Consider the following 11,842-nt stretch of genomic DNA (forward strand, 5'->3'; position numbering starts at 1 on the left):
CAGTTCAGCTCATTGAAGCAAACGACTGGGATGTGGAAAGAAGATTTGATCTCTACAGGATCATTCAAGACAGCAGTAAATAGTGATTCCAGTCTAAACTACTCAGAGAAAGGGTGGGTTCTCCATCTCTGGAGGTGTTTAAGACTTGGCTACACAAAGCCTTGACTGGGGTGATGCAGTTGGGGCCGGTCCTGCTTTGAGCAGGGGGTTGGACTAGATGTGACCTCCTGAGGTCCCTTCAACCCTCATTTTGTAGGAGTCTATGAGTCCATGCTTCTACGGTAGCACCATTTGGTGACTGAAGTGAAGGCTATCTGGAGTGAGAAGGTGAGGGAGGTACTGCTAGTGATGTCCATAAATAGAGCTATATTAAGGCTGGCTGTGAAGGCCTGAAGAACACTAGAAATGGAGCAAACTATCCCGCTCATCCACAACCCTGTTCTCTTATGGATGAGGATTGCCCAGAAAGTGGTCTCTTCTATAAGAAAGTTGGGTTGGCTTATCTGTTTATGGCCTGCTGTGCTCTGTACACGCACCAGCACATAACATGGATTTAGGGAATAATAAAACCAAAAAACGAGGAAGATGCTAGCCTTCTAACTTCACTGATGCCTTTGCCCAAGTTACACCAACTTCAGTAGTTGCATCCCCTCTTCTCTGAGATACGGGGTGGGGAAGGGATGAGGTTTCTGTTGTTGCTGTCATCACTGTAGCGGTTTGCCATCATCAGCATCGTCTCCTTACTACCTGAAATCTCAGGGGGTATATGATTTTTAATGGGGGGACTAACTTAGACCAAGGCATCAGTGGGCATGTCTACATGTGCATTAATGCACTGTAATGATGATACATTAAATTTAGTACCTGTGGGTATTTTTATACATGCAACCAGCATAATGCTGGGTGCTTTGAAAAGCGCCCAGGGCTGCATTGCTTGCAGTCATATATGCGGCGAAATGTGTGTCAGTGCTGAGAAAATGGCAGTGGCGCGCTTTTGAACTAAAACACATTTTCGGCATGCTGGCCCACATTTCTCCGCTTATATAACTGCACGTAGCGCAGCGCAGTTTGCATCCGTTTGTGTGCGGAGCAGACTTGATTAATCGAGTCTGCTCCAAAGCAGCAGATCTTTGGCACATCGCAGGACAAAAAGGTATGTGTATAAATGACCTTTAATAACAGGTACTAACCTACAGCACAGTAATTGGCACTGACGTGGAGTAGCACTGGCACACATCTTTTAAGTGATACTAATGCACCGTGGACTAATTCTACTGTGCATTAGAACAGCTTTTGCCGTGACGCACTAATGCGCAGGAGGATTAGTCCACTGCTCATTAAGGCATCTTGTGTAGATGCACCCAGTGCGTTCAGACTGCTCTAACCTTTCTCAGTATGGTACCAGTGCCCATTAGTGTTGTTCCTGAAGGAACAGGGTCTTTAAACACAATTCATTGCCCTTTCACACAGGGCTGCTGCCTCCATTGTGTGATCCCAGACCACCATGGGCAATGGGGAATATGCTCACACTTTTCAAGCCTCGGATTTTCTTCAGTTCCTGCCAGAAGGGGATCCTATTTACCAAACTTGTGTTGCATTTCCCATTGAAAATTCTCCTAAAATAAAAAGTAAATATTTCTGAAATGGACTCTCCCCTTCTTTTACCTCTATAAACCCCCATTTGATTTTCTAGCGTGTGCTTCACGCACAATAAATCCCATATTTTTACACTCTTTGCTACAGCTTTGTCTGGCCTCTGGGGGCAACACTTCTCTTCTACTTGTAGCCCACACAGGGAGTGCCCAGGGTCTAATGCTGCCAAACTTGTGACAGACTTCACACTAATCTCCGGCTAAATTGCCACATCCACTTATAATACGCCTGGTAGTCTGTTGTTATTACTATTCATCCATTCATAGCCTTCCTGTCGCTCTGTTTCCAGGAGGAGCAGTAACAATTTGTTCTTTGCTTCTTTTTTTTTTTAAATGATGCGGGGGAAAAAAAATCAAATCATTTTCTCCTTCTTCAAAAAAAAATACATATATGTATGTATGTGTGCGTGTATATATATATATATACACGCACACATACATATATATATGTATGTGTGCGTGTATATATATATATATACACACACACACATATATACTTTTTCTTTTCTTTTCTTTTTTTTGTTTTTTTTGAAGGGGCATGTGCCAAATACCGCTGGCTCTTGGCGGCCTTCTGAAAACATGGCTTTGCCAGGGCCTTCACTCTTCTGTCTAGTTTCCATATTTTTTCACAGGGGGGGATGCCAAACCAGCACTGCTATTGTCTTTGCAGTTGGTGGGATGTGCCAGTGCTTTCCAGCGACTCAGAGGCTGGTTTACAGAAGGATGTAGCCTGATGCAGCTTCCTGTACTCTTGTATTTTCCTAAACTCAGGTTTGCCAGGACCATTTGCTGGAATTTCCAATAAAGGCATCAAATGCCCATTGGTTTGTGAGCCCTTCAAACCTTTTTATTTATTTATTTTTTTTTAATGTTCATATGCTTTGCTTCCAAAAGAGGCGGGGTTTACTTTTCTCCATTGTGCATCATTGGAAAAGCCAAGCAAAGCTGGATTACGGTAAGCGTGAGCAGCAAGGATTTAAAGAAAATGAATAAGGTTGATGCTTTAGTGGGGGAGGGCAACCTGGTTGGCAGGCATCCCATGCCCTCTTCAGTTGCCCTTCTGATCCCCCTCCCCTGCCCGATCTGTTGCTCTGCTTTCTGCTCTGTGCTCTCCTACCAGATCTGCTGCTTTTCTTTCTGCTCCCTGCACTATCTGCTGCTGTGCTACCTGTCCCCTCCCTGATCTGCCATGTGCCACACACACAAGCTGCCTATGCCACTTGTGACACCCATGGTGCAGGTTGGTCACCCATCACATCTCTACAGGACCTCAGAGTGGAAGGAAAATTGAATCCTTGGGTATATGAAAGCATCGGGAGATGGTGCTGCTAATATGTTATCCCGTGTTTTGCCACTTGGAGGGGGTGATCCTACTGCTAAGTGGCATTATAGGTAGGCTGTCTATAAGGAAATCCAGGACATTGCTTCCCCTCCCTTCCCCCCATGCTCTCACCAGTCAATGGGGATGGAGTGGGGTGGCATGCTGGGCAGCTCTGCGCCGCTCCGATTCCTGGCCAGACTGCACCCCGTGCCCCTGCATTTTATGGGATGGCCATTATAATTCTCAGTGGCCTAGCCTCTGAAATCCAGGACTGTCCTGGTTAAACTGGGTTATATGGACCCTAATAATAAGCCTAGAAGCAAGGATTTCTTTCTGCACCATTAGGGCTATAACATCAGTCTTGCACTACTATTATGGACCTAGGGATTTCATGGCTTTTCACGGATCTACTTGAAGGAACCCATATAGGGGAACAGCTGTGTCCTAGAATAGGATATGTCTTTAAAGAGAGTTGTATGGGACTCAGTAACTCAGTTGGAAAGTCCTAGCTTGGGAGTTGCAGGCGACTCTGGGTGAGGGAAAACCCTGGTACCATGCAACCACAAGCATAAAATTACATGGAGGAGATTTATGCAGCAGGTCACAGCTGATGCAAAGGCCTCAGGGCAGTCCAGGAGAAGTGGGATTACCGTTGTGGATAAATGCATCATTTGGGGAATAGGAGTGAAATGCCAACACTACAGGGATCTCCCTCAGGCTCAAACCAAATGTTAGACCAAGTCTATTCTCCCACACTAAGTACTTGTGAAATATCTGAATCAGCATTCCCCCTCCACCCCCACCACTCCCCCACAATCTCAGCTAATTCAAATTCATTGCCATTAAAGCTGCCTTTGTAAATGACTGTCCCAAACCTGCTTTAATGCAAGTCAGATCAGCCCTGGATTAAACCTGAACTCTGTTTTTCGCCTCAAATGAGCATGTCTACACATTCATTTATGCACTCTTGCTAACGTGCATTAAATTCAATAACTCCATTGTGAGGTGCTAGATCAAGGCACATTAGTCTATTTTAATGTGCATTAGTGAATGTGCACTTTTTTTTGTGTGATGCTTTAATGCACATTAAAATAGGCTAATGCCCATGAAAGTACATGTGTAGATATGCCCAATATAAGGACCAGCGAGTTGGTCGGCAGACTTATACCTGAATGAGGAAACTGAGGCAGAGAGGCTGATGCCTTGGTCAGGGAGAACTGCCCCAGACCCTATGTCTGTGGCTCAGCCGAGACAATCCTTGGGGGTTAAAGATAGCTCAGTCCATGTGCTGTTGGGGGAGGGTTGATGGCTGCTGCCTTAAAGATGGTGCATTTATCCCAAGTTTGACCTGACAGTTCTCCAGTCACCAAACTGCATTTTAAAAGCATGTATTGCTATTCCCACTCTGTCACCCCCTGCATTTTCCTTCACTCCCTGCCACCTGTGTGCTCGTTAAAATACAAATGAACTATGATCATTCCAGCTCACCTTCCCCTCAGCAAACTCACAACAGGAGGAGCCCTCACCTGACCCCACTAACTCTGGTCCAGACTGAAGCAGTGTTCAGGTTTCAGTAGGAGGCACAACAGATGCAATAGGAGACTGCATGGATCAGCTGGGTTAGCAAAAGTCACACACAGCCCTTTCAGTCAGCCTGCTGGCTTGCATGTGAGTAGGGAAACTGAGGCAGCAGATATGTCTGATGCTGAGTTCAGAGAAAATCTGCTGCAGCCCGCATCCTCATAGCTCAATCTAAAATGCCTTGCAACAGATCTAGCTCTGCAGGGCAGTGCAAGAAGTATGATGGAGAGGACCAGCTTTTCCCAAGCAGACTATCCCGCCTGTGTCTCTGCTGCGGGCAGCCTGCCCATGAAGAGGCAGTAGAAGGAGATCTTCTGGCACCCTTCCTGTCTCCAAGCTTGGGCACAGCACTGCCCTAGAGGAGGCAAAGAAACTCAAGGATATCAGGAGGTAGAATAGGAAGCTGTGAGAAGGTAAAGAGGACAGAAGGGGGCACTGGTTGTAACTGGATAGGGTGCACAAAGAAGTATTTGATGGAAATAAGTGCATGCATATCCATCAGACGTATTAGGGTGGTGGTTCAGTTGCATAGAAGGGGGTGCTGGTTGTAACTGGATAGGGTGCAAAAGAAGTATTTGATGGAAATAAGTGCATGCATATCCATCAGACGTATTAGGGTGGTGGTTCAGTTGCATGAAGCCTCCAGATTTCTCATCCTATTGTCTTACTAGCTCCTGCAATTTTATTCCAATTCTCAGGATCGCAGGTGATTTCCTTAAGGCCTATGTCATTCCTGAAGCATCTTATGCTTCTTAAGGAAGAAAACTTCAAAAAATACAGAGAGCAAAAATGTTTCCATAGTTCATGGCAGGCAGTTGAGCAAAAGAGGGATGGGTTGGCATGGCGTGAGCCTCAAAGGACCCACGTCGCCCAGCACAGCTACTTGCAAGCCAACCAGCCTGTTCATCTGAGTTTATCCTGTTTCATGGCATGCTGGCATGGACGTGAATGGGAGCAGGATGAGACCCCCATATGAACAGGCATTTGTAGGATTGGGCCATCGGTGACAAAAAATGGATAGTCCTCCTGCTAAGTTCCCATGAAATCCCCCAAAGTTTCTTATGGCTCCAATCTTTAAGCACCCAACCCATGGCAAATCACACGCAGGACTCCTCCAGTGCTTCTGGGATCGACTGAGCAACAGCAGAGCAAGGGGAAGGAAAGCCTTAAAGTTTCCAACCCTGGGGAGCTCTGCTTGCTTCCCCCAACCCTACCCAACCCTGTCACCAAGGCATCCTGCCTGACACCTCATGCTCTGAGACCTCTTAGGCAGGGCTTGCCTTTTTTTAATCTCTATTCTGTACAGCACCGAGCGCTGATACATAATTCATTTTTTAGCTGACGCTGGAATAGAAGTGAATAGAATCGAACCTGAAGAGACACCGTTTGGATTCACCAACTCCACAAATCAATACTATTTGCTTCCACCAGCACATTTTGGAAGAATAAATAGGATTTTCCAGCCCTTTTCAGCTGCAGAAGGGCACCCAGGAAGGCTAGGACACAAGCAGGATCCTCAGGAGACCTGGATCCAGGCTCCTATTCCATTCAAGCCTTCCCACCTGACCTCGGGCACCTCGCTTTGCTCTCCGTGCCTCGGCTCCCTCTCGTCCAAAGAAGGGGGAGAACATAACCCTGCCTGCACAATTGCAGAGGACGAGAAAGGCATTCAGGAGTGCAAGGTGCTTGGTGCCACAATGATGAGGGTGTAAAGGAAGGGAGCCAATGCCGGACTTTTTCCAGGTGACAGCAGCTCTCCCCGCTGCTCATTCCAAGACGACGGTTTGTTGCTCCCAGAGCAATGCCCTGTGAGGGTTTTTCTGCAGCCACTGCATGACCAGTAGCAGGGAGAGGCCTCAAATGAACCCTGATGACCGCACATGATCCACAGCTACCCCAGCCCCGTGCTACGGGGGGACCAGGCACTGGGAGCGCAAGGTCCCTGCTTCTGCCTCCAGTTTCTCTTTCCAGGATCTCCTGGGATGCTGCAGCCTGACAGCTCGGCTTTGGCAGCAGAGGGCACTGCCCCTCTCCTCTTTTCTCCATCTCTTTTCCACCCCCTCCTCCAAAGGCTGTAATTACTGCGCTCGGTAAGTGGTGCTGTCTGTCTGCGAGCTCCCGAGAGCTTGATTTGTCTTGGCTCTCGGCTCTGACATGCCTGGGTAGGGCAAGGAAAGGAAATGGGTGTGAGCTCTCATCTAACCACAAGCTAGCCCTCCCTCCCCACACACACACACACCCCGACCAGATCTGGGAGAGCGGGAAGGCCTTCACCATCATTTATAAATAATCAGAGCAGAGGATTTGGGGGGGGGGGATTTCTTTCTTTCTCTTTTTCTTGTTATTTTTTTTTTCTTCATCTTTTTTCTCCTGCACATGAAATGAGCCATTTGTTTCTCCCTTGAACACAGGTCGTTTCCCTTTGTTCACTGCCACGGGGGACTATTAGTGCAGGAGACGGGGAGTGTGCGTGCATGCGTGTGCGTGCATGCGTGCCTGGGGAGAGGAACAGCATCTACTTGAGGGAGGGCAAGAAATGTGCAGCCACCCGAAATGCCTCGGTGTTTTCCTTTTACTCCCTGGAACATTTCCCTGCAGGGTGGTCCTGCTTTCTTGCAAATGCCCTTCCCTCTCCTTCTTCCCTAAACCCCTTTGTCTACCATGTTTCTGAATAGCCATGGGGCCGATCCTGCTGCCAATGCCTCCTTGCCAAACAGCAAGTCTGGCTCGCTCCTTTTCAGGTGAACGGCTGGTGAAGGCCTTTGATACCTTCAAGCTGGATCCCTGCATCTGCTGGGCAGGGAGTGGAGTGCCTTTCCCGAGCAGCATTGGTGCAGCAAAAGGCCCTGGTTTTGCTCTAGACTCCAGCGAGTTTAATTTAAACGATACAGGAATCGTCCAGAAACTTCCAGCTTCTGCTACTCCCTCGATCCTATCCTTCTTTCTGTCATACCGGTCCCACCGCAACCGAAGGAGGGCTGGGAGCCTCCCCCCTTGCTACCACCCACATCCAAGAGCTTCGTTGACGAGCTGCTCTCCGTGGTCTTGCGGTTTATAAATGAGCACCGGCTCCAGTTGATCTGGGCTCCGTTCCTGGCTGCACTGTAAATTGTCCCCGGGGTGTGTCTCCCCCACTCCCCGCTGCTCCGGGGAACGGCAATGTGAAGCATAGGCAGCCGCTTCCCTCGCCGCTCGTGCCAAGTCTGGTAGGAAGCGGTGAGAGCTCGGACTCCTGCCGGGTCCAGACTGGGGTGGGGAGGGGGGGACGCATCCTACAGGAGATGAGGAGCAGGCAGGTGGGGTGGCGGGGGGCTTCTCGCTATCATTGCCAAGGACACAAAGGTACCTCAGGTGGCCTTGAATGATGACACTGGACCTGAGACATAGGGCTGAGAAATCAGGCTGCCTTTGTCTCCTTTCATAGATTCACAGAAATGAGGAGGTCACATCTAGTGCAGCCCCCTGCTCCAAGCAGGATCAGCCCCAATTAAATCATCCTAGTCAAGGTTTTGTCTAACTGGACCTTTAACACCTCCAAAGATGGAGACTCCACCACCTCTCTGGGTAACTTGTTTGAGTGCTTCACCACCCTCCTAGTGAGAAGGTCTTTCCTAATATCCAACCTCAACTTCCCTTGCTGCAGCTTGAGCCCACTGCTCCTTGTCCTGCCATCTGCCCCCACTGAGATCAGTCCAGCTCCATCCTCTTTGAACCCCACTGCAGGGGGTTGAAGGCTGCTATTCAATCCCCCTCGGTCTTCTCTTCTGCAGGCTAAATAAGCCCAGTTCCCTCAGCCTCTCCTCATCAGTCATGCACCCTCAAATCATTGTTGTTGCCCTCCGCTGGACTCTCTCCAATGTGTCCACATCCTTTCTGTTGTGGGGGGCCCACAGCTGGGCACAGGACTCCACATGTGGCCTCCCCAGTGCTGAATAGAGGGGAAGAATCACTGCCCTCCATCTGGTAACACTTCTACTATTGCAGCCCAGGATGCCTTTAGCCTTCTTGGCAACACGGGCACACTGCTGGCTCTTGTTCAGCTTCTTGTCCCCTGTCACTCCCAGGTGCTTTCTGCAGAGCTGCTGCCCAGCCCGTCAGCCCCCAGCCTGCACCGGTGCATGGAGTTATTCTGTCCTAAGTGCAGGACTTTGCATTTGTCCTTGTTGAACCTCATAAGATCTCTTTTGGCCCAATCCTCCAATTTGTCTAGGCTACCTTGAATCCTAGCCCTACCATCCAGTGTATCTACTACTCCCCCAGCTTGGTGTCATCTGCACACTTGCTGAGGGTGCGCTGCATCCCATCTTCCAAGTCACTGATGAAGATATTGAACAAAACCAGGCCCAGGACAGACCCCTGGGGCACCCGGTTTGATACCAGCTGCCAGGTAGACATTGAGCCATTGATTGCTACTCTCTGAGCCTGATGATCCAGCCAGTTTTCTGTCCACCTTACAGCCCGTACTTCCTTAGCTTGCCTGCAAGCATGTTGGTTAATCTGTAACCTCTTGGGGGCTGGTACTGAATTCAGTGAAAGAGTTAACTTGCGTCTTACTGTCCATGTATCGCCTCTAATGCCCACCTGTAGAGGTGTGTGTGTGATCTCAGCGGAGGCTTCCTGATCTTACCACACTATAATGCAGTAGAGAGGATAACATTTGTCTAGTGCTGCTGTGAAACACTTTGGAGAAATGTCAACACCTCTGACCCCATAATATCAAAACACAGTGAATTTCCTCCTTTAAATCTTGGAGCTATCTGGGACAAATCCTTTCTGACTCCGGTCTCCTTGCAGACAGGAGTGTTGGTGGAGTGAATGCATCCAAGGTCCTCATCCATTCCCAGTATGGTGTAATCCAATTTTTGCACGGCTCGGAGCCACCACCTCCTCCTAGGCACAAGGTCTGCCTGGGCCCCCATGAAAAGCAAAACTCGGACTAGCTCACCTTGCCGTGTAACCTCTGCAAAGGCACGTCTCTCCTGTTGGCTCCCAACTAGTATTCAGCTGCTAGGGTTAGCATCTGCCCCGCTGCCCTGTGCCCTGGGATGGAGCCTCCACAGGGAGAGGAGCACTGGGGCCTAGTGTTCATTCTCCCCTGAGAAATATGGTGGGGGAGGGATGGTCTCCTCCCTTGCAAGAGGAAAAGGAGAAGGGGAAGGAAGAAGTCAATAAGCCAAATCATTTCCTCTGGCTTGGAAAGAAACAGGGAAAACAAACAACCTCAAAGCACAGGTTGTGGCTTGGAGAGAAAGAATGCAAGCAGTCACTTTCCCATCCTGTTTCTGTCGTTCCAGGGCTTGTGTGAACAGGCCGATGCTGGCACTGAATGCCGGCTAGCCATAAAACAACACCCCACCGTGAAGGCTGCCTTGACCGGACAGTTGTGAGCTTTCTGTCCCTACTAAACATCCAGGCCTGGAGAGCAGAGGCCTTGAAAGGTTTCAGTGTCCAAGGCGGGTGAGCCAATGCCATGAGTGTTACCCCTTGTCCTGACACTGGAGGTGTTTCCAGAAGGATTGCTTATCCCTGCTTTTTGGCTGGCATGCTGCAAATTCGCTCCGAATCCCACCCCCAAGTGCAACTCCGATCCCCTCCCCAGGCCCCATGTGCTGCTCTCGTTTGCTCCCAGCTCTGTGCTCCTTGCCTCACCTGCTGTTCTGCTTTTTGCTTCCTTCCTTGTGCTCCCTGCCAAATGTCCTGCTCTGTTTTCTGCTCCCTCCCCTGTCTGCTGCTGGGCTGCCTGCCCCCTCCCTGGTCTGCTGCAAGCCGCACACGGAGGCTACCCCATGCTCCTTGCAGCCAGGCTGCAGGTTGACCACTTGGGTTTAGCTGAGAGAGATGGAGCCAGCAGGTTGGCTGCTAGGAGTGCAACTGCTATTTGGTACCTGCCTGGGAAAAAACATTATTTGGTACCCGCCTGGGAAAAAAATAAAATTGCTCAGTTCTTTGCATCACAAAAACGAACAAGACATAAAGGGCCTGATCTGGTGAATGTTTAATTCATGCACAGATTTACCCCTGCCAGGTCCAGCCCCTGTGGCTGTGTACCGATATGAAGGTAAGCAGGGTCAGACTCCCACGAACCATTGGCATACACCTCCTGGTAGCATTTTGCTGGCATGCATGCAAGATCGGATTGCTTTCCCCAGTCTAGTGCTGCTATGAAAGGTTGTCACCAAGTGTACACCATCCAATGAAGCCAATGGGCCTGATTTCCAGCTGGTTCTCTCTGCCCTGCTTCTTTTTAATTCATTGAGGCTGTATCCTCAATTCCTCACAACTTTGCTGCCTCTGTGTGAAGCGGCCGCAGCAGTATTGCATTATACCACCTGAGGGTCTTCTCTGCTCTCTTCATTGTTTCAGGTTTTTATACCGACATTGAAATTGCTGCCAGGTTTCCAGCGCTTCAATAATCAACTCATTAGTATTAATACCCGTGGCAACAGAATGGAAATCAATCGCACGGCTTCTATTTATGCTCATAGAAACACAGTCGACACAAGCAGGGCTTTTCCGTGACGCCTTATTCTTAGAAATCGTACATATTACATAATGACCAATGAAATGAACCCGCAATGACAAGCTGCCTATGTTATCCAGTAGCATCTCTTTAAAGGTTAACGACATGCAGCAAGCTCAGCTTTCAAAGGGGACGATGCTTCCTCTGAACAGTAAGGGCAGACAAAGACCATGCGTCGTAGCTGGAGTCGGATGCCGAGCACACTTGATTATGAGAGCTGGCTTGGTTCACTTGCTGCCGTGCTGTCTTGTGCTTGCTTCCCAGGTTATGTTTCCCTGGCTAAGCTTGCTAGCACTTGGATGGGACACGTCAAAGAGGGGAGTCAAGGTCCTTAGGACCTCTTGTAAGAAGCTCAGGAGATGGCACTTCTTCCCCCTCACTGAGGATTGACTATAGGGATGAAGGGATCATCAAATCAAGTTCCTTGCTTCAAGTTTTTCCCTTTCTAGAGAAATGGCACATAACCCCTGCCCGCCATGAGAGCTCGTGTAATATGTAGGCAGAATCATGCAGATCTTAGGGTTGCATCATAACGACTTGTATCTCTATGTTTTAATAGCGATGCAATGGTTACAGCTATCCATAGCCTCACTCTCAGCTCTCCTGGAGCTAACGGAAGAAGTAATGTCACCAGCTGCATCCTGTCCTTCCTGGTTTTCCCTTGGGATTCATTTGGTATCAGTCCCTTCTCATGCTCAGCTGCTGCTATAAGCTGTTCCCTGTTTCCATGATGAATGAACTGACCCATGTGTGCAGTTTGGGTGTCAT

At 49.0% G+C, this 11,842-nt stretch overlaps 1 protein-coding gene across 1 annotated transcript in view; it reads right to left on the minus strand.

Moving 5' to 3' along the window:
• Positions 1-634: 634 nt before the first annotated feature.
• The window catches only part of LOC102379040 (B box-binding protein-like), a 17,072-nt gene continuing 5,864 nt past the window's right edge, over positions 635-11,842 (minus strand). The window contains exon 2 of the mRNA XM_006026431.2: positions 635-747. Coding sequence (XP_006026493.2) covers positions 635-747 — 113 coding nt within the window. The remainder of the gene's footprint in view (positions 748-11,842) is intronic.

The sequence above is a fragment of the Alligator sinensis genome, unplaced genomic scaffold, assembly GCF_000455745.1.
Source record: "Alligator sinensis unplaced genomic scaffold, ASM45574v1 scaffold1298_1, whole genome shotgun sequence".
Taxonomy (NCBI): domain Eukaryota; kingdom Metazoa; phylum Chordata; order Crocodylia; family Alligatoridae; genus Alligator; species Alligator sinensis.